The 21,266-nt window shown below is 50.6% G+C and overlaps 2 protein-coding genes and 1 long non-coding RNA gene across 15 annotated transcripts in view; 2 read left to right on the top strand and 1 right to left on the bottom strand.

The window, feature by feature from the left end:
* LOC311581480 (H-2 class I histocompatibility antigen, Q10 alpha chain-like) overlaps positions 1–21,266 on the top strand; it is a 119,334-nt gene that overhangs the window by 43,878 nt on the left and 54,190 nt on the right. For 2 of the 12 annotated variants that reach the window (XM_084753767.1, XM_084753764.1), the window contains exons 1-3: positions 19,546–19,624; positions 19,825–20,094; positions 20,271–20,534. The exons of 5 other annotated variants lie outside the window; for them this stretch is intronic. In XM_084753767.1, coding sequence (XP_084609893.1) covers positions 19,564–19,624; positions 19,825–20,094; positions 20,271–20,534 — 595 coding nt within the window. In that variant the 5' untranslated portion in view covers positions 19,546–19,563. Of the gene's footprint in view, positions 1–6,203; positions 6,419–7,081; positions 7,358–10,659; positions 10,936–11,063; positions 11,181–19,545; positions 19,625–19,824; positions 20,095–20,270; positions 20,535–21,266 lie in introns of those variants that run through there. 5 more of the 12 variants (XM_084753775.1, XM_084753766.1, XM_084753773.1 and 2 more) reach the window with 4 other exon arrangements.
* Positions 1–21,266, top strand: part of LOC311581476 (H-2 class I histocompatibility antigen, L-D alpha chain-like) — a 104,453-nt gene that overhangs the window by 68,587 nt on the left and 14,600 nt on the right. The window contains exons 7-8 of one of the 2 annotated variants that reach the window (XM_084753754.1): positions 11,527–11,574; positions 11,715–12,099. The exons of the other annotated variant lie outside the window; for it this stretch is intronic. Coding sequence (XP_084609880.1) covers positions 11,527–11,570 — 44 coding nt within the window. The 3' untranslated portion in view covers positions 11,571–11,574; positions 11,715–12,099. Of the gene's footprint in view, positions 1–11,526; positions 11,575–11,714; positions 12,100–21,266 lie in introns of those variants that run through there. 2 annotated transcript variants of the gene reach the window in all.
* On the bottom strand, positions 4,904–6,693 carry LOC311581498. The gene is made up of 3 exons (XR_014773782.1): positions 6,565–6,693; positions 5,666–5,907; positions 4,904–5,561 (listed from the first exon to the last, which is right to left on the bottom strand). It is a non-coding gene; the product is annotated as an uncharacterized lncRNA (long non-coding RNA).

Here is a 21,266-nt window from a genome sequence, read left to right as displayed (position 1 = left end):
GAGGTCTAGAGTTTGCACAATGCTCTGTGCAGTGAGGAAGAAGGCAGAGGACTGTAGGCATGGACACGGGTTCTGAGGGCGAATCCCAGGCTGGCTGCCCTCAGACATCCCTGTGTTGATGGGGAGCATAGGGACCTGTGAAAGTGACAGTTTTCTGAGCGTATTAGAGACAACAAATGAATCCATCCTGGGAAAGAAAAACAAAAGGAGCAGCAGCTGAAGCCTCAGGAGAGCTCAGGGCAAAGGGGCAGCCATGTTCACAGACCCACAGACCCCGGAAGCAATGAGGCTAGAAAGGGAAGGCAGCATGTATGTGTGTGCATGTGTGTATGTCTGTGTGCATGTGTGTATGTGTGTATGCATGTGTATACATGTGTAAGCATGTGCGTGTGTGCACGTGCATGTATGAGTATGTGTGTGTGTGTGTGTATGCATGTGCTGCATGAGTGTGCATGTACTTATATAAGCATGGGAAAGCTAACAGGCATAGATGATCAGCTCTTCTCAGTGTTAAGAGATCTCAGAGAAGAAAGTCAGGGGTAACCAGAGATCAGGACAAGAAGGAAACATCTTCCCACCTTCCAGGAGACAATGCAGGCCTGAGATCCTCAGGGAAACACGGCTCCCAAGGGCCTACAAGGTGCAGCGAGAAGTCAGGCTGACAAGAGAGGAAGCCACAGCAGGAAGGGAGCATCAGGGAGCCTAAGGTTGTCTCTCCCCCACACCCCCCTGCAGGTGGAGCCTGTGAGGCCCCGCTGGGGTGCCAAGCTGTTATGTCCCCACCCACTGCCTCCCAGGGGAAGCCCATGAGGACCCCTTTGGATGACTAGAGCCAGGACTGCGAAGGCCTCGGAGGGAGGAAGTGCAGTCTTCTCGCAAAGTCGGGTCTGGAAATGTGGCTCTGGCCACGGTGAATGAAGACTGAATGGACACTTTCTATTAGTGCTTTGTCAGCCATGACAAGGGCACTTACCTGAGAAATTGGCTGCCCAGCCTTGCAGAGCCTAGGTGGGCCAGTCCTTCAGGATTCCTGCTTCACAGAACCGTCTGTCAGTTGCCTTGGTTCAGGTGGCTGTGGACTGGATGCCCCGACGATGGAGAGGAACTTGGGACTGTCCAGACAGTCAGCTCTCTGTCGTCCTGTCAATACTTTTGGAAGTTTCCTGCCTGCACTTCCTTCATATTAAATAGTTTTTCCTTCTGGGGTCTCTGATGGGGTTGAAGACTAGATAGCCACAGTATTAATATCAGTTTAGTTAAAAAACAAAAAACAAAAACCCTTTAGACATTAGGATAAGAATCAGTAGCATAGGAAAGAGGGTAGAAAAATTCTTAAACATTGTTAACCACAGATGGACTGGTCCTTGTAAATGTGACTTACTGGACAATCCTTGTTCTGTTATACATAGCTTATTTGATTTAATAGAAAGGGGGAGAAGAAGGAGAGATGAACATGTTTTTTGTTTAGATCACAAGTGGAGGAAGAGAAAAACACTTATGAGAGAGCAGGTGATGTTAATCCCCTTAGAAGTCTAACCACTACGTGGGGGAAATGCTTGTTAACCAGCTGAAAAACATCCCTGAACAAATTCTGAGAAGAAGTATAAATGTGAGCCATAACCAGGAGGCGGGGCCTTTGGAGACTTGGGAGAGTTTTGGTTGTTCATCGCTCCACTTCGAGAGGCTCCTAGAGAGAACCACTCCAGGGAAGGCTTCAGGGCTCCAGGCTCTGGCTGAGGTTCTGGGTTCTGGTTGCTCCAGGATCCAGCAGAAGAAATCCTGCTGACTATGCCAGGAGAATTGTTCCTCAGAACTGATATCCTTACTGTTTCCTTGTTGTATTCTTTAATCTTCTTTTCCTATTGTTTAGGTTAGTTGGGTTATAAGTGAGGTGCTCTCGGTTAATAAGTTCATAATAAAATGTATTTTATTTTTAGCCTACAATCAGTCTCCAGGTCTGAACACTTTTGTTCTCCCTTTTCCAGCTTTCCAAGCACTGCTGCCTCTGTGACCTGTCCAGCCGCACAGCCAGTTCTGTATCCTTTCAAAGACAAGAGAATAGAGTTCTGGTCTTACCAGTTCATGCTTTTGTTTGTTTGTTTGTTTCTTTGATAATTAAATAAACAAACAAAAAACCAAATAAATGAAAAACACTATTTTAAAAGGCACATTGTCACTGAATGAACTATGATTTTTAAAATCAAGTTAGCATTAGTTATACATCTTTTTTTTTTTTTGAGACAGGGTCTCTCTGTGTAGCCTTGGCTGCCCTGGTCTTGCTTTGTAGACCAGGCTGGCCTCGAACTCACATCAATCCGCCTGCCTCTGCCTCCCGAGTGCTGAGATTATAGGTGTGTGCCATAGTTATACATCTTATTTTTAAAATAAAGCCAGGCTTGAATAAAAGCAAAAAAGAAACAAGGACAGAAGAAAAAAGGTCTTTCTTTTTTTTTTAATAGCCGATATTAATTTTAATATTTATTTATTTATTTATTTATTTATTTATTTATTTATTTATTTTGTATAACAGAGGGCACCAGATCTCATTATAGATGGTTTTAGTTGCTGGGAATTGAACTCAGGACCTCTGGAAGAGCAGTCAGTGCCCTTAACCTCTGAGCCATCTCTCCAGCTCCTGGCCGATGTTAATTTTAAAAAGCATCATATCTAGTGTGTTGCTGGTCTACTGAGAACTCAGATTGCTTTCTTAAAAACAGAAATATAATTTTTGCATTAATGTTACATTCTTTTTTAAAAGATTTATTTATTTATAATGTATGCAGTATTCTGCCTGCAAGACAGAAGAGGTTGTCAGATCTCATTATAGATGGCTGTGAGCCACCATGTGGTTGCTGGGAATTGAACTCAGGACCTCTGAAAGAGCAGTCAGTGTCCTGAACCTCTGAGCCATTGCTCCAGCCCAAATGTGACATTCTTAAAAGTTCAAATCACCCACATTCTTAATGTTGCACCGAAAAAATCTCAGTTCAAATGATACAAAATGTATCATCACCAGCTGAGAACAAAATTACAGAGGCTATGAAGCCCTGACTACAATGTGTCTAATTCTTGTGATGTAATCATGGAGACCTCCGAGTATTGTGCCACAATGCACATGAAAGTCTATTGAATTATTGTATAATTATGCATGTTGATGAAAGCATATGAGACCTTGGAGTACTTTTCTGGCATAAAATTAATCAGCCAGAATTACCAGCTGGGGATGGACTGGTCTGGTATACTCCACTTGACATAACAACTCTACAGGCATTGTGGGAGAATCCTGTGGCCTGGATGGCTTGTTAAGATAAGCAGTGTGTTGGTACCCTGAAAGTGTTCTTTAATGCACACACATGCCAGCACTGCATGCTGTGGACACAGACTTCTCTTACAGGCAGGACAGTGGCTGCTCTGGTGCCTGGAACTGACCTGTCCACAGAGATTTGGCCAGGTACCTAAGCCATCTGATTCTGAAGACTGATGAGTAAAAGGCATGCTCCTGTAACCGCCACTCTACTGGGAACCTGTGCTGCCATCTGGGATACCAAAGTTCAATGACTCTGTGATTCTCTCTTCCTGGTGACTATTTCTGGAGTTTCCTTATAGCTGATGAATTCTGTAGCTTTTCCACACTGCCATTCCTCCCCAGTCTTTATGCTTGCGGCTGCATCTGCATCCCAGGTTGTCCAGGAGGCCACAGTAGCAGCTTAGGGATGGAAGGGTAAATCACCTGTGGTGGACGCAGTTGTTGGTCCCCTTCCTCTGCAAGATCTGCTGGTTTAGGAATGAGAGAGCTGTTGCTAGGTAAATACAAACTTAAGTAACAGAAACTGAGGGAGGGTCATCCTGTCAATCAGAACCTGATTCCTTTTGGAATGGTAGTGATGTGTTTGTACTTTTTTTTTTTTTACCTACTTTAATCGGAGTTCCTTAAAGTCTCTACCTCCCTTCCAACGCCCCAACCCTAGTTAGGAGAGCTAGAAGGTTGGAAGGGAAGTGGCATGTGACGTAGTTCTCTTGAGCTACTTCCAGCTGGTTAGGGTTGTTGGGTTCGTTGGGGAAGATACCAACCTCAGTTGTCAGGATATCTAGCAGAACCACCAGCCTTCTTCTCGCTCTGTCTGTCTCCTTGAAGGGAACTCCAAGTGTCCCTCAAAGCGATCCCTCCTCTCTCTGGGCTCTGATAGTTATACCCTCACAGAGTCCTCAGAGTTAAACTGTGGGACCCCAGCCACTGAGACTCCACCTTGTGGCTAGACTTCATCTTAGGCCTGTCCTCAAGGTCACCCCAGTTACTGTAAAAACTACAAAGTGTTCCAGGAGAAGGGCTGCCCTAGGCCTGAGCCAATCAGGGGACAGCAGGAAAGTAACAAATATTGCCAGATGTTAAGTATTTGAATGTCAGGATGGGCCATTCTCCTCAGAGCATCCAATAGGCACAGGACAGGACATCCCAACGGAAACTCCAGACCAGATGCTGCCCCCTGCAAGGGAGAATAAAGACAACCCAGAAAGGTTTGTGGTTTTAGCACTCTCTCAAAACCAATCATTTAAAAACACAATATCCCCTTTTGTGTCTTAACCAATAGGCGCTTGCCAGGCTGGAATACCCCTGCCTTGGGCATGCTGGGAGAGAAAGGGACCTATAAGTTACCCTAACCCAGAGCTCAGAGCTCTCCTCCTGATACCACTGCGTTGGTGATGTTGGGGGCCCAGCTCGAGCTGAGAATAAAGATGCTCTGTGTTTGCATCAGTTTTACCTCCTGGTGGTATTTCAGGGGTATCATGAAACAGGCACAACAAATCTCTCTCCAGCTGGCAAAGACCACACCCCTCTCTGAGCCAGGAGAGACAACTGTCAGCTGTGGACAAACTAAGGCAGCCTCGAGTCCCATTCTTGAGATTGAAACAAAACTCTTAACTGGATTTCTTTTTTTTTTTTCTTGGAAGCTTTAGTTTATTCAACTGCGTGCAATCAAATAAGAGGAGTCAAAGCTCATGATGTATTGTCTTCATAACAACATTGGCTTAGAACCTGATCACATGGCCCTTTCTCTTCTTACAGCCTCCGAGGTCATAAGGCTCGCATCTCTTCACAGGCAGCATTCTCTCAGATCTGCAGTTGGGATCAGCACACCCACTCCCAGCACAATCTTCTTCATATTTATAGCCTTTTGGGGGAAAATGGGCTTAGTCTGCCCACCACAGCCACGTTGTTTCCTGTCACATCCCTGCTGTCCCTGGTCACACAGAGTCCTTGTCCTTCTTGTACTGTGTCACTTTGTGGAGCTGGTGCTTGGCACATTTCTTGTAGAATGTCTGTCAGGTCTTAGGAAAGTTCACCATGTTGGTGGGAGCATTATCAGCTGATAAAGAAAAGCATAACTGCATTCTGTGTTGCAAGTATGTGACCTGTTTTTTTGTTGTTGTTGTTTTGATTTTACAGGGACTACAGCTAAGAGATTGTTCTCAATCTCAAAAGGGACTTTGAACTCTGCCCTTGCCAGGTGTGAGATGGATTCCATCCTCTTGGGTGTGCAGAACTTGCTCACTCCCTTCACCTGATGGAGGAAGCAGGCAATGGACTGTGATCTGGGATTGGATGTTAAACATACTGTACATATTCATTCGTTCCCCCCCCCCAGTCTCTCTCCCCCCCTCTTACCCCTCAGCCAGCTGCTGTGTCAAGTGCAGTCTGAAGAGAGTCCCAGGTACATGGGGACAGAGGACCCTGGGGACAGCCAGCAGGAGCTTGAGCCCCTTTCATTCAGCTGCCACATGAAGAAGCCACGTGACCTCATGTGACCCAGCTCTAGTGAAGCCTTGAGAAAACACAGCAGGAAAGCTGAACCGTGGCCTGGGAGACTTCCTGAGCCAGGATCGCCCACAGAGTCTTGGTGTCACACACTGGGAAGTAATCAGTGGTTGGTGTCTCCAGATGCTGAGCTTGGCTGCCTTGCTACACAGCAGAGGATGACTGGGGAGCTCAGTTCTCCCTCAGTCTCCTGTGCAGGTCCCAGGACTCTGAAAGTCCCGGATATCAAAGAGGAGGAATGATCTGGCCTTTCCATCAGCCTTGAGCTATTACAAGGCCGCATTCTTATCATTCGGTTTCAATTGTAAGTGTTTAGTGCAAAGTTTTAGTGTCCAGTCCAGGTCTGGGGTGAGGGAGCCAGGGTGTGTCAGGTACTTTCTGCCTGGACACTGAAGACAAGTCCGCAGTTCACATCCCCTATTGGGTGGGGCTATCCTGGGGAACCAACCAGGTTTGCCGGTGACGGGGGCGGGAGGAAACCAGTTAGAAAGTCTTTGCGGACCGCGGGACTCAGACGCGCCGGGATCCCAGATGGGGCCATGGCGGGGCACTTGCTGCTCCTGCTGCTGGCGGCCGCCCTGGCCCCGACCCTGACCCGCGCGGGTGAGTGCGGGGTCCGGAGGGAAACGGACTCTGCGGGTGGGGGGACACCGGGGAAGCCGCGTCCCCGCGTCGCCCACCAGACCCTCCGCCCCCTGCCCCACCCGCGTCCCGAGCCCCGCGCCCTGCTCCCCTCCCGGCCCGCGCACCTGCCCAGGGTCCCGGGAGGAGGTCGGGGTCTCACCGCGCGCCGCCCCCAGGCTCACACTCCATGTGGTATTTCCACACTGTCGTGTCCCGGCCTGGCCTCGGGGAGCCCCGGTACATGGAAGTCGGCTACGTGGACGACACGCAGTTCGTGAGCTTCGACAGCGACGCGGAGACTCCGAGAATGGAGCTGCGCGCTCTCTGGGTGGAGGGGTGGCCGGAGTATTGGGAGCGGGAGACTCTGATCGTCAGGAACAGGGCGCAGACTTTCCGAGAGACCCTGAGGACCCTGATTGGCTACTACAACCAGAGCGAGCGCGGTGAGTGACCGCGGTCAGAGCTCATGTCCCCTCCACGTCCCGACACCGGGGCCGGAGTCCGAAGTCCAAGATGCGGGAGAAGAACTGTGACCCGGGACAGTTTCTCTTTCTGTTTTGAGAATCCCGTGGGTGGGCGGGGCCTTGGGCGTGGATGATCACGTGGGGACCGATGGGCGGGGCTGACCGCGGGGTCCCGCAGATTCTCACACCTTCCAGTGGATGTGTGGCTGTGACGTGGGATCCGAAGGTCGCCTCCTCCGTGGATATGAGCGGTACGCCTACGATGGCCGCGATTACATCGCCCTGAACGAAGACCTGAAATCGTGGACCGCAGCGGACGCGGTGGCGCAGATCACGCAGCGCAAGTGGGAGCAGGATGGTGTTACAGAGAGAGACAAGGCCTACCTGGAGGGCTCTTGTGTGGAGTGGCTCCGCAGATACCTGGAGACCGGGAAGGAGACGCTGCAGCGCACAGGTGCAGGGGCCTCGGGCTCCTCCTCCCTCTGACTGTGGGCTGGGCTCAGTCCTGAGGAAGAAGAACCTCAGTTGTGATGATGCTGATCTCTCTCCTCCTCCTTCTCTTTCTCCTTCTCCTTCTCTTCCTCCTTCTTCTGTAAATTGTACTTTTTTCGTTCGTTCTTTTTTTTTTTTCCACCAGAGCAGAGAACAGAACTCAGGGCCTTGTGCTTGCTAGGCAAGCACTCTACCACTGAGCTAAATCCCCAACCCCCGCATCTCTCTTCTTGATTTTAATTATTTTCTTTCTACTTTTATTACAAAAAGAGTGACAAAAAAAGACAGACTGAAATTAACGCGAATGAATGCTGTACATCCCGGTGAATATCTATACAGTGAGAGTGGCTATTTTAAACCTGTGGAGATTCGCTGTTCATTATCAAATATAATTCACGCCCTCACCCAGCACTAACACACACACAAAAGTAAGAAAAGTAATGACAGACTTAGAACTAGAAAACAATTACTTTATATCCTGTTTCATAACTCAAGTCGATTACCTGCATTCAGTCTTTTCCCGTCGCACATCATTTACCCTTCCTTCCTCTCTCCTGGTCAAGTTACACTGTACACACATGGGCACTTGTTTGCATAAACACATATGTGGGCTATTTCCCACATATGAGACAAGACTGGATAGGTGTTCTTTCTCAGATTGTGTGACGCCCAGTAATATTACACATGCCAAGTCCATCCATTTTCCTGAGTAATTTGTGATTATTGTTTACACCGAATAGTGTTCCATGTTATATATACACCAAATTTTCATTATTCACTCAACTGTTGGTGCACAACTGGGCTGAGTCCAATTCTTTGCTCTAGCGAGAAGGCAGCACTAACAATGGAGGTGCAGATATCTCTCCAGGATGGTGTGGAGGTTTCTGGGTATAAACAAAAGAGTAAAACAGCTGGGTCATGTGGCAGTACTAGTTTAATTTGTTGACAAGTGATTCCCACAATGGCTGTATTGATGTGCAGCCACCAACAGTGACCAGGTTCCTCGCTGTCCACGTGCTCTCCATCATTTGTCCTCAGATTTGCTGATGACGGCCATTCTGACTGGGGTGAGGAGTTGTCTCCAAGTGTGTTTTCACTTTTGTTTTATTATTTTATGTGTGTGAGTGTTTTACCTGCAGGGTTGCATGTGCACCAGGTGTGCACCTGCTGTCTGGGGTCAGAAGAGGGCGACAGAGCACCTGGGCCTGCAGGTGCAGACAGAGCATCTGACCCAGCTCCTCTAAGAGCAATAGGTGCTTAGTCTCTGAGCCAGCTGGTCCTTAAGTAGCTTTGATCTGATTGTCACTGGTGGAAAGATACTGAACACACTGAGGATGGTTATTGGCCATTTGTGGTTTTTCTTTGTACTACAAAGAACTGTCTTCTGAGCTCCCCGGCCACGTGTTGGGTGGCAGTTTCATTGCTTCTTATTTACTTTCTGGAGTTCTCTGTAAAGCCGGCTGCAGTCCTTGTCTGCAGGGCAGCTGGGACAGGCTTTCTCCTCCTGTGGCTCCTGTTCTCTCTGCTGGTTCAGTCCTTTGCTGTGAAGAGTTTTTATTCCCTCGCTGGGTCCTGTGATGTTGCTGTTCTGTAATAAGCTCCTGCTCACCCCACCATCTTGAAAGGATCCCCTAGGTTTTCTTCTTGAAGTTTGGGTATTTGTTTCCAGTTTACTTTTGTACAAGGTGAAAGGTGAGAATCTAAGTTCACCCTATCAGATAGAAAAACTGTGCTGCAGAATCCTTTGTAGAATGGGTCTTTCCCTTTTTCCCTTTCTAAAAGTTTTGTTTATTATGTATACAGTGCTCTGCCCTCATGTACACCTGTAGGCCAGAAGAGGGCACCAGATCTCATTATAGATGGCTGTGAGCCACCATGTGGTTGCCGGGAATTGAACTCAGGACCTTTGGAAAAGCAGCCAGTGCTCTTAACCTCTGGGACATCTCTCCAGCCCTTTTTCTTTTTCAATGTTTCTTGCATTTTTTGTTGAAAATGGAGTGTGCATACCTTTGAGATTTCATTTCCAGGACCTGTGCTCTATGCCTTTGATTTTCCTGCCTATGTTATGCCAGGTCCATGGGTCCTTGTCACTGTGGCTCTGCAGTGTAACTTGAGGTTGGGATTCCAGCACCTCCAGCTTTTACTCCTCAGGAGGGTTTGGCTGTTCTTGGTCTGCTGTATTTTTTCTAAAGCTATCAAATCAATCAGAACTTTTATAGCACTGAGTTAAATCTGTAGATTAATTTTAGTAGTATGGTCAGCTTCTCAATATTAAATCTGCCAGTCCAGAGGCAGGGATTGTCTCTCCAGTGTCTACTGTCACCTTCTTTCATCTTCTTTTACAGAATCTTGATGTTTCCATTTAGAGTCTTTCATTTCCTTGGTTAGATATATCCTTGGCTCTGAGAAGTTATGCTCAATGGCTACTTTATTCTAATTTCCTTCTCTCAGAGTACACTGTTTGTATAGATGAAGGCTACTTTTTTTGTAATGGTTTTGTATCCTGCAACAGTATCTGTTGTTTAGATCCATGAGTTTTCCAGTGGACTCAACTGGGTGTTTTAAGTGAAGAATTGTGTTGTCTGGAGAGAGCCATGTGACTTCTTCCTACTTTCACCCCTTTCTGCCTTCCTTTTGTCTAACTCTGAAAGCTAACATGAGCCAGCAGTGCATCAAATAAGATGGTGGAGAGTGTACATCCTTGTCTGCGCCCTGACTTAGAGGGAACTCTGGGTGTCTCTCCTCTTGACATGGCTTTCCACTCTCTCCCTCTCTCTTGCATATGGGGGAGATGTCTCTCTCCTGGGTCTCCTTACACTTTATCAGAGAGTGACACTAACAGGCTCACCTTTCTCTCAGGACAGCTCCGAGGTGTCTCAGGGGGAGGAGAGAAAATCCCTGAAACGACCAGGGCAGGTGACCCTCAGTCTGTGATCCTGTGTGAGCCATGGCCTTGCTCAGGCCCTGCTCTCTGGCCACACCCAAGGTCTCTGGAGAATGGCTGCACAGGTGCTGAGGTTCTACCCGTCTGTCAAGGCAGAGGTCACTTTCCCTAGAGGGACACCTGGACTCTCTGACCCTGACCTCCTTCACACAGATTCTAGAACTGCCCAAAGACAAGATTATCCAGACCCTGCATCTAAGCTAGAAGGGATTTTCCCCCCTCCCACACCACATTTAGTCCCTTCCTGGGAAGGCCTCATGGACCCTGCTGAGTCCCCAGAAAAAAGCGAGATGCCTGACCTTTCCAACTATTCTCCTCAGACCCCCCAAAGGCACATGTGACTCGTCAAACCAGACCTGAAGGTCGCATCACCCTGAGGTGCTGGGCCCTGGGCTTCTACCCTGCTGTCATCACCCTGACCTGGCAGCTGAATGGGGAGGACCTGACTCAGGATATGGAGCTCGTGGACACCAGGCCTGGAGGGGATGGAACCTTCCAGAAATGGGCAGCTGTGGTGGTGCCTTCTGGGAAGGAGCAGGATTACACATGCCATGTGGTACATGAGGGTCTGCCTGAGCCCCTCACCCTGAGATGGGGTAAGGAGGGTGTGGGTGCAGAGCTGGGGGTCACGGAAAGCTGGAACCTTCTGCAGCCCCTGAGCAGGTCAGGGCTGAGAGCTGGGGTCATGACCCTCACCTTCCCTTGCTTTCCCTTCCCTTCCCAGAACCTCCTGAGTCCAAGGACCCCATCATGGCAATCATTGCTGTTCTGGGTGTTCTTGGAGCTGTGACCATCATTGTGGCTGTGGTGGTTGTTGTGAGGAAGAGGAGGAGAAACAGAGGTAGGAGAGAGCAGGGCCTGGGTTTTCTCAGCCCCTTTTAGAAGTGTGCTCTCCCTCATTAATGGGAAACACCTGCACACCCTCATGGCTCCTGTCTCTAACTGGGGCTGCTGTCAGTTCTGAAAAATTCCTAGGGTTGGGGTCTTCCCTGGTCTCTCACAGCTTTTCTTCTCACAGGTGGAAGAGGAGGGGACTATGCTTCAGTTCCAGGTAAGTGTGGGGGACAGGATTGTCCCTGAGGCCCTTAGGGTAAAGGTGGAAATGATGGGGAGCTCAGCCAGCCCATAATAGCCCCTCCAGCTTCACCTGCCATCTCCTGAGTGTCTTCTTATTTCTTCTACTGCAGACAGAGAAAACATCGAGAACTCTGTCTCCTCTCGGGAGGCTTGAAAAGGTGACACCTGGAGGCTTGGGTTTGGGGCTGCAGCAGAGAGGAGAGGGCTGGGTGGGGGATGATGGGGGCTCAGATTTAGACCTGTGGATGAGTGACGCGCCTTTGAGATGTGTTGACTGTTCATGACTCTTGTTCTTTAGCATCAGGCAGCTGCCTTGTGGGGACACGTTCTGACCTAGAAACAACAGATGTCTGAAGCTGTCTGCTTACTCCTGTGGGCTCCAAGTGAAGAAGTGGGGAGCCCAGCCCAGCCCTGCACACCAGGACCCTCTCCCTGCACTGCCTGTGCTCCCTTCCACAGCCAACCTTCCTGGTCCAGCAGGCAGGAGGGGACATCTCCATCCTGTCAGCTCCCTGCTGCCCTGAGCTGCAGCTCCTCATGTCCCCACTGAGACTAAGAAGCTGAATGTGGACTTGATTGTTCATGTCCTTGACCTGAGGGGTTGATGGGCAGGTAAATTAAAGGACTGAGAATTCTTGCACTACTGTTTAAGAAATAAGTGGCAGATGGAGAATCTTCCAGAATCTGTGTGTCCTGTGCTGAGTGTCCATGGGGCAAGAGAGCTTGTGGGATCTGAGTGTGCATGTGCCATGTCAGGTGCAGCTCAGTCCACGTGCACTTGGAGCGTGTGGTACCTCCTCAGCCCTGTCCTGCTGGGCTCTTTTGTCCTTGTCCTTGGGCATAGCCACAAGCTGACAGACTGTGATGACAGGATTACAGGGAGGGTGAGCCTTGTCCTGTGTCCTGGATTAGGAGCCTCCAGGCTCTGTCAGGCTTGCCCAGACTCCGTTCTGGCTGCAGCTTTTCACCCCATCCTTTGTCTTTAGCTCCTGTCTTTTCAGTCTGTATGGAGGATGAGGCCTGTGTCTGTCCCTGTGTGGTGCCTGTCTCATTGTCCTCTGGGGCGTGACAGCAGTAGGAGGTGCTTCTCCTGTCCTTGTCTCAACAAGGCCCCTGAGCTCAGGGGATGGATTTCAGTGTCCTGAGCCCCTGTCTCCTTCCAGGGCTGTTTCCTGGGGTTTCCCCACCCCATCCCCTGTCAGGCTTTCAGAATCTAACCCTTGTGTAGGATGGGCAGGAAAGCCTGATCCTCAGGGTCTCAACTTGGATCTGCTCTGCTCCCTCTGCCTCCCTGGCCATGGGAACCCAGGTGCTCATGGGTAATTCAGCAGTGTGTGTGGCTGGGAAAGTGGAGCAGGACCACAGTAGCTGTGGGAATATTGGGAACAGCAGGTGCTGGCCTTGGGGTGAGGAAGGGGTACATCTCAGTGCAGCTGAGAAGCTGGCTGAAGCAGTGAAGAATTTTCCAGGCAGTGGGTGAGAAAAGCTTTCATTCTGGCACTCAGGAGACACAGAGGCAGGAAAACCACTATGAATTCCAAGCCAGCCTGGTCCAGGACAGACAGAGCCACACAGAGAAATCCTGTCTCAAAACACCAACTCCCTGTCCCCACTGGAAATATGACAAAATCTTAATACTTAATCAAAGGAGAATCAGTTATGTTCAAAGCAACGATACAAAGTCATCAGTAGGTGGTCTATTTATTCTGTTAGTTTTGTGTTTCTTTGGTTAGTTTTGGTCTTTCAAGACTAGGTGTCTCTTGTAGCCCTGGCTGTACTGGAGTCACTTTGTAGGCTAAGCTGGTTCAAACTCACAGGGATGTGGCTGCCTCTGCCCCCAGTTCCAGTGCTGGGTTAAAGGCATGTGCCACCACTCTGGGCTAGTCTGTCAGTTTTAAACATTGTTAAGAAACTGGAAATTGGCTGGGCACGGTGGCAAAGGCCTGTAATCTCAGCACTCAGGGAGGCAGAGGCAGGTGGATAGCTTTAAGTTCAAACCTGGTCTACAAAATGAGTCCAGGACAGCCAGGACTACACAGAGAAACCCTGTCTCAAAAAAAGAAAAATTCAATCAATCAAGAAAAGAAAGAGAGCTGGAGAGATGGCTCAGAGGTTAAGAGCACTGTTTGTTCTTCCAAAGGTCCTGAGTCCAATTCCCAGCAACCACATGGTGTCTCACAACCATCTATAATGAGATCTTGGGCCCTCTTCTGGCTTGCAAGCATATGTGCTGACAAAACACTGTATATGTAATAAATAAATCAATTTTTTTTTTTTTTTTGGTTTTCGAGACAGGGTTTTTCTGTGTAGTCTTGCCAGTCCTAGACTCGCTTTGTAGTCCAGGCTGGCCTTGAACTCACACCGATCTGCCTGCCTCTGCCTCCTGAGTGCTGGGATTAAAGGCGTGCGCCACCACGCCCAGCAAATAAATCAATCTTAAAAAGAGAAAAGAGAAGAAAGGAAAAGAAAAAAAAGAAAGGAAGGAAAAGAAGACAAAAAAGAAAAAAGGAACGGGAGGGTCTGGAGAGATGGCTCAGAGGTTAAGAGCACTGTCTGCCCTTCCAAAGATCCTGAGTTCAATTCCTGGCAACCACATGGTGACTCACAACCATCTTTATGAGATTTGGTGCCCTCTTCTGGTGTGCAGGTGTACATGCAGGCAGAACACTGTATATAAATAAATAAATAAATCTCTAAAAAAAGGAAAAAGAGACTAGAAATTGGCCTTTTATGTATTTGTAGCTTTAAAAATGTATCTGTGTGTTTCTATGTTCATAGACACACACACACACACACACACACACACACACACACACACGCTGTCACCCAAGCAAGCACTCAAGATCTCCTGCACACAGGGACTGCTATGCCCACAAGTTACAGGGCAGTAGGTGGGGCTGAGGCAGCCTGTTAACTGTGGGGCCACAGGGTGGAGACAGCAAGCAGAGCAGCTGTCACAGTCAGTTCCTCAGCTCAGGGACTGGGGTGCCCCATGCTGGGGGGCTGGTCAGTGTCTTGGAGCATAGTGGAAGAAAACAAAAACTGCATCTGAGAAAAGAATGTGTCCCTATTAACAGAGGAATGAAGGAGAGACAAACATGTTTTTTGTTATGACCCCAAGTGTGGGATTGAAATGGTCTTGTGAGAGAACAGGTGAGGCTAACCCACTAGAAGATAAACCACCTAGTTGGGGAGCTTGATTGTTGCCAGCTGAAAAGATCCCTGAAGAGACTCTGGGAGGAGATATGTAAATGAGCCCAGAACTGGAGGCGGAGCCTTTGGAGACTTAGGATAGTTTTGGCTGTTCCTCACTCCCCTTTGGGCTTCAGGGCTGCTGAGGTTCTGGGTTCTGGTTACTCCAGGTTCGATCAAAAGAAATCCTGCTGATTACACCAGGAGAATTGTTCCTTGGAACTGATATCCTTATTGTATTATTTATTGTATTATTTAAACCTCTTCCTATTGTTTAGGTTAGTCGGGTTATAAATGACTTACGGTTGGTTAACAAGTTCATAATAAAATATATTTGTTAAGAAAAAAGTAGCCTATAGAGGAACATCTTTAAAACTCAGAGTACACCAAGGTTGGGGATCTAAGAACTGAGGTTCCCAGTGGACCAAGAAGAGGGGCAGACTTTCCAGAGGGCTCTGGACAGCCTGTGAAGCCAGGGCCACTGCAGCAGGGCTCAGGGAAGGGGCCACTTCAAGGGCTGCAGGGGGGAAGCAGCACCACACCCCTCCCTCCCTCCCTCCCTCCCTCCCTCCCTCCTTCTGTCACTCTTCCTCTCTCCCTCCAGCTCTCTTGCTCTCCTGTCCTGCTGCCATCTCTTTCTCTCTCTGTGAGTATCTCTGTGGAAGCCAGCCACTGTGTCAACAGCAGCCACCAGAAGGACCCAGACAAGTAGCAGAGGACTCCTCGGGGCCGCAAGCCAGAACCTGAGTGGTTTCCAGCTGCCATGTGAGGAAGCCATGTCTCTGAGACCCCAGCTCTTATGAACACAGTGTTGAAATCATTCTGTTTCAGTGTTTAAGTGTCGGCCTGGATAGGGAAGCCCAGGTTCGAGGGCTTAGCTTGTCCATCTCCTAATTGGTGTCAGGTCCTTGTGGACAACAAGTTGGCAGTTAGTTCTTACCACCTCTGGGCGCCGAAATCCTGAAGAACCAACCGCTGAGGTCCCTAGTTATAAAGCCTGTACAGACTCAAACCTGCTCAGCACATTTCTAGTTTGGCAGGTGGCAGCAGGAAATGCTGCTCCTACTGCTGGCCGCTGCCCCTACCCAGACCCAGGCTGGTGAGTGTGAGGTCAGGGGGGAAGTGATTCTGCAACTCTGTGGGGAGGGACCACAACAGGGAGCCAGAATGCCCCTCCCCCAGCCCTCTTCTTCACCTAGGACCCAAAGCAGGCGCCCTGCTCACCTCTGGGCCCTCGCACCTGCCCAAGGTGCCAGGAGGAGGGTCAGGGTCTCACTAGGCACCTCCCTCAGGCTCACACACTCTGAGGTATTCCCACAGGGCCTCGGTACATGGAAGTCGGCTATATGGATGACAAGGAGTCCCTGGGCTTCAACAGCAACGTGGAGACTCAGAGATATGAGCAGTGCCCGCCATAGATGGAGCAGGAGTACTGGGAGCTAGAGATGCATTTTATCCGCATTTAGACCTTATAACATGGATACAGGTATGGAAGGATCATATGACAGCCCACAAATATGGACAACTTCTCTCATTCATGTAACAGTTAAAAGGAGCTTGAGGGACCCGGAGAGATGGCTCAGAGGTTAAGAGCACTGACTTCTCTGTCCAAAAGTCCTGAGTTCGATTCCCAGCACCCACCTGGTGGCTCACAACCATCTATAATGAGACCTGGTGCCTTCTTCTGTCATGCAGATGTACATGCAAACAGAACACTGGATACATAATAAATAAATGTAATTTAAATACAGGGGGAAACTTGAGCAAAGGGCTTGCTGACTTCCAACAGAGGGCACCAAATCCAGAGCTGCCTTGGTGCTCCAGTTTGTCCCATCCAAAGCCACCACCTCCTGCAGTGAAGACACCACAGGGGGAGACTGGCCAGCCTTGAGGCAGACCAGATACCCAGGAGGCAAAGGAGGTAACTGCAGCCAGAGGACCAGTTTGGGTCCCTAGGCCTCCGTGCAGGTTCCCGCCAAAATCACACTATGGAGCTGTGGTCTTGGTGGCTCTCAGAGGGCTCACTTGGAACAGACCGGGCAGGGAATGGGGGGGAGGAGAGGAGTGTGGGCACCACATGTCGCACCCCCACACACTTAGACCTGCAGGCCTCAGACATGGAGCCCTGGAGCAAGACCACTGCTTTAGTGACCAGCAATGGGCACAGCGGGAACTGGGAGCATGAGCCATGGCAGCCCTGATTCCCATGAGCACCTGGAGGCCTCAGCAGGTGGCACAGTTGGCACAGGGTTTGTGAGCTCAGGAGGAGCTGAGGTGCCCTTAGCTCAGCACTGGCAGGCCACACATCCACCCTGGCTTGCAGATCCCTGATGCACACAGACCTGTCCACGGAGCTCTGAGGTGAGAGGACAGGACACAGCCTCGTGTTTCCTGGTGAGAGGAGACAACTTTGCCTCAGATTCTCATTCTGGATCTCGGTGCCTTCTCCATGCAGCAGTCACCAGAGTGCAGCCAGCGGCACTGCCACAGTGGTCTCCTGGGCCTGCACAACTGAGCTGCATGGCGTGAGCAACACCTGCCCCCCAACCTGCCAGGAGCTGACCCCACACTGGCACTCAGCCTGGAGATCAGCCAGAACCCCATCCCGACTCCCCCAGTGTGCTTGGGCAGCACCTCCTGCATCTGATGCCTAAGCTGCCACCTTATGTACGGGATGCAGGAGCCTTCAGGGCAGTTGCACAGCGCCCTGAGGACCACACCTGCCACTGGGGCTTCAGCTTGGCCTACATTCTGCTGGGCCAGCACCTCCTGGCCAGAGAGGACCATGACCACTTGGCACTGCCTGCTATAGCAAGGAGTTCGACACAGAGGGCATGAGGGTCTCTGAGTCCCTGGTTTGCATAAATCAGAGGACACTTCTCCCAATACCCTGGATCCAGTTTGCTGTGACCTTTGACCTGGGCTGCTCCTCACTCAGAACTGGTACTGAGTTCACCCTCACTAACTGTCCAGCCTTAGATCCTTGCAACTTTAGCATCTGAGAAGAGATGCCCCCGAGACTTCCTGGCAGCACTGTAGACACGTGTTTCTCCCACAAGGCTTCAAGAAGCTCACGAAGCCAGCAAAAGCCATGAACAATCTACCTCACACCAGACCACAAGGGCTGCAGGTGCATCCAGCTGCAGGAGATGGCTGTGGGTACCCAGAAGCTGAGGTCAAAGTTGACAGAAGAGAGGACCTCCCTCCTCCCATCCTCCTGGTGCATTTCCTCATGAACTCCTGGCTCTCCAAGGCCCCAGTGGCCCAGGGGAACCCATAGCTTGCTCTGCCTGCTGTGGTCCACATTGCTGACCTGAGCTGGCCACAGGCCATGGAGTGAGGCTTGAACACCGAGAAAACCAAAGAGAGGTTCCCGTGTGAGAGGTGCCCTGTGGGTGGCCACAGTGACTATGAAGTAGTGTGAACCCCGAAGCTCTGCAGAGCGTGAAGTAAGTGCAGATGGGGGAGGGAGGTCTCTGGCCACCCCACCATGGAAGACAGACAGTGAGGGGAAGAAGCAGACACAGCCTGAGAAGCCAGTCACCTCAGCCCTGACCAGGACACTCTGTCCTGCATGTGCATCAACGCTGGCACTGAACCTTCCTGGTTCAGACACACAGGGCCTGAGAACATGAACTTAATTTTATCTTGTAACCAAAATGGAGACCTGGAGCCAAAATGGCTTCTGATATGCTAAGAGCGAAAGCTGGTGCCAGCAGAGGAGCCACAGCTACGCTAGGAACTAAAGTAGGTCTCAGCGGAGGGCTGCAGAGTTTAAGCAGGCTACACAGGCTACAACACTACAAAATCCTAATCTTAAAAAAAGTATTTATTGATTATTTATACAGTATTCTGCCCCCATGTGTCCCCACATGCCAGAACCATTACAGATGGCTGTGAGCCACCATGGGGTTGCTGGGTATTGAACTCAGGACCTCTGGAAGAACAGACAGTGCCCTTAACCTCTGAGCCATCTCCCCAGCCCCCCCAAAAATCCTAATCCTATTAAAATTACTAACTCATTGTAAACTGTTGAAGACAATTAAGCCGTGGAAAGTAATAGTCACCTTATAAATGCTCAAATTAAACTATGGTGTAGTCATCCCAAGTCCTCATATAATGAGCTATAGGAATAAACTTTATTTAGCTTTCTGTATGTGTTTTCTTTCTTTCATTCTTTCTATCTTTTATGTTTGTTTGTTTTGTTTTTCGAGACAGGGTTACTCTGTGTAGCCTTAGCTTTGTAGAGCCATTTTGTAGACCAGGCTGGCCTTGAACTCACAGCGATCCACCTGCCTCTGCTTCCCAAATGCTGGGACTAAAGATGTGCACTACCACGCCCGGCTTCTTTCTGTCATTTTTAACAGGGCTCTGTACACCTGCCTGGTCAGCACATGAACAGAGCCTGGTGTCTGTGGGTCTGCGTGGGGCTTGCAGGCCAGCGCCTCTGCCTTAAGGAGAAGCATCTCTCACCTGCATCCCCAACTGCTTGCTGTTGCCACTGTGTTCCCTGAGCGGCTTTTCTTCTAGAAGACTCCAGGGTCCGACTTCTGAAGAGAAGGAAGAGGAAGGGTGGAGGGAAGGACAACATGAGCCTGGCCTCGGGTCTCTCCTGGTATCCAGACAGCTTCTGGGTGAGAACGCGGAGAAGCCATGACAAACAGCGCTCTGTCCCTCAGCACAAGGGCAGGCAAAGTCTCAGTCGCCAGGCTGAGCGGTCTGCGGTGCGGAAGCTCAGGGCTGGGGATTCCCCATCTCCCCAGTTTCACTTCTGCTCCTAACCTGTCTCAGCTCCCTCTGCCCGGACACTGATGAGGAGTCCGCAGTTCTCACCCCTATTGGGTGGCGCGATCCTGGGGAACCAACCAGCGTCGCCGCGGCCACTGGTTATAAAGTCCACGCAGCCCGCCCCGACTCAGACGCGCCCGGATCCCAGATGGGGCCATGGCGCTGGCATGCTGCTCATGCTGCTCCTGCTGCTGGCGGCCGCCCTGGCCCCGACCCTGACCCGCGCGGGTGAGTGCGGGGTCCGGAGGGAAACGGACTCTGCGTGGGGGGGGGGGACACCGGGGAAGCCGCGTCCCCGCGTCGCCCACCAGACCCTCCGCCCCCTGCTCCACCCGCGTCCCGAGCCCCGCGCCCTGCTCCCCTCCCGGCCCGCGCACCTGCCTGGGGTCCCGGGAGGAGGTCGGGGTCTCACCGCGCGCCGCCCCCAGGCTCACACTCGCTGCGGTATTACCACACCGCCGTGTCCCGGCCCGGCCTCGGGGAGCCCCGGTACATGGAAGTCGGCTACGTGGACGGCACGGAGTTCCTGCGCTACGACAGCGACGCGGAGACTCCGAGAGTGGAGCCGCGAGCGTCATGGATCGAGCGGGAGGGGCCGGAGTATTGGGAGCGGAAGACACTGAGAGCCAAGAACGCGGAGCAGATTTTCCGAGAGATGCTGAGGTTCCTGATCGGCTACTACAACCAGAGCGAGGGCGGTGAGTGACCGCGGTCAGAGCTCACGTCCCCTCCACGTCCCGATGCCCGACGTCCGAGGTTCGGGAGGAGAACCGCTAGCCGGGACCGGTTTCCCTTTCGGTTTTGAGGAGTCCGCGGGTGTGCCCGGCGCGGGGCGTGGGTGATCACGTGGAGACAGGTGCGCGGGGTCCCGCAGGCTCTCACACCATCCAGGGGATTTCTGGCTGTGACGTGGGGTCGGACGGGCGCCTCCTCCGCGGGTACGAGCAGTTCGCATACGATGGCCGCGACTACAGCGCCCTGAAGGAAGACCTGAAATCCTGGACGGCGGCGCAGATCACACAGCATATGTTGGAACAGGGTGGTGTTGCAGAGAGATCGAAGGCCTACATGGAGGGCGAGTGCGTGGAGTGGCTCCGCAGACACCTGGAGATCGGGAAGGAGACGCTGCTGCGCACAGGTGCGGGGGCCGCGGGCTCCTCCTCCCTCTGCCCTCAGCTCAGTCCTGAGGAAGAAGAACCTCAGCTGGGATGATGCCCCTGTCTCTGAGGGAAACAGTGTCGGGGTCTCCTGATCCAGCATCGCAGGCTCCACCAGTTTCTTTTCTTTCTTCTTTTTGTTTGTTTGTGTATTTTTGGAAACAGTGTTTCTCTGTGTATCCTTGACTGTTCTGGAACTCACTCGGTAGACCAGGTTGGCCTCGAACTCACAAAGATCTGCCAGACTACTGAGTGCTGACTAAAGGCCCAGCTAGGTTCCCCCAGTTTCTAGAACTTTCAAAATTAGACATTCTCCTAGAGACTGACTTGGTGGAGCACACTTTAATCCCAGCACTTGAGAGGCATTGACAGGCAGATAGCTATGAGTTCGGGGCCAGCCTGATCTACAAAGCTAGTCCAGGACAGCAAGGACTACACAGAGAAACCCAGTCGCCAAAAACAAAAAACAAACAAACAAACAAAAATCTCCCAGCTCCATGTGTATGGCTTTACATCCCTTCCACCCCCCAGTTCTATCTTTTCCTAGACTGGTTACAAGAGACTTATGGGGTGCCATTGACAAAAATTAAATAATAGAATTTTTATCTTTTCTTTTAAAAAATACTTTATTTTTAAAATTCGTTTGTTTTTGTTTTATGTACACTGGTGTTTTGTCTGTATGCCTGTCTGTATGAGGGTGTCAGGAGCCCTGC

This window comes from Acomys minous (genome assembly GCF_964271855.1).
Source record: "Acomys minous genome assembly, chromosome: 13".
Lineage (NCBI taxonomy): Eukaryota > Metazoa > Chordata > Mammalia > Rodentia > Muridae > Acomys > Acomys minous.
Note: the sequence above shows the minus strand (reverse complement) of the source record. Positions and strands in the feature narration are given on the sequence as shown.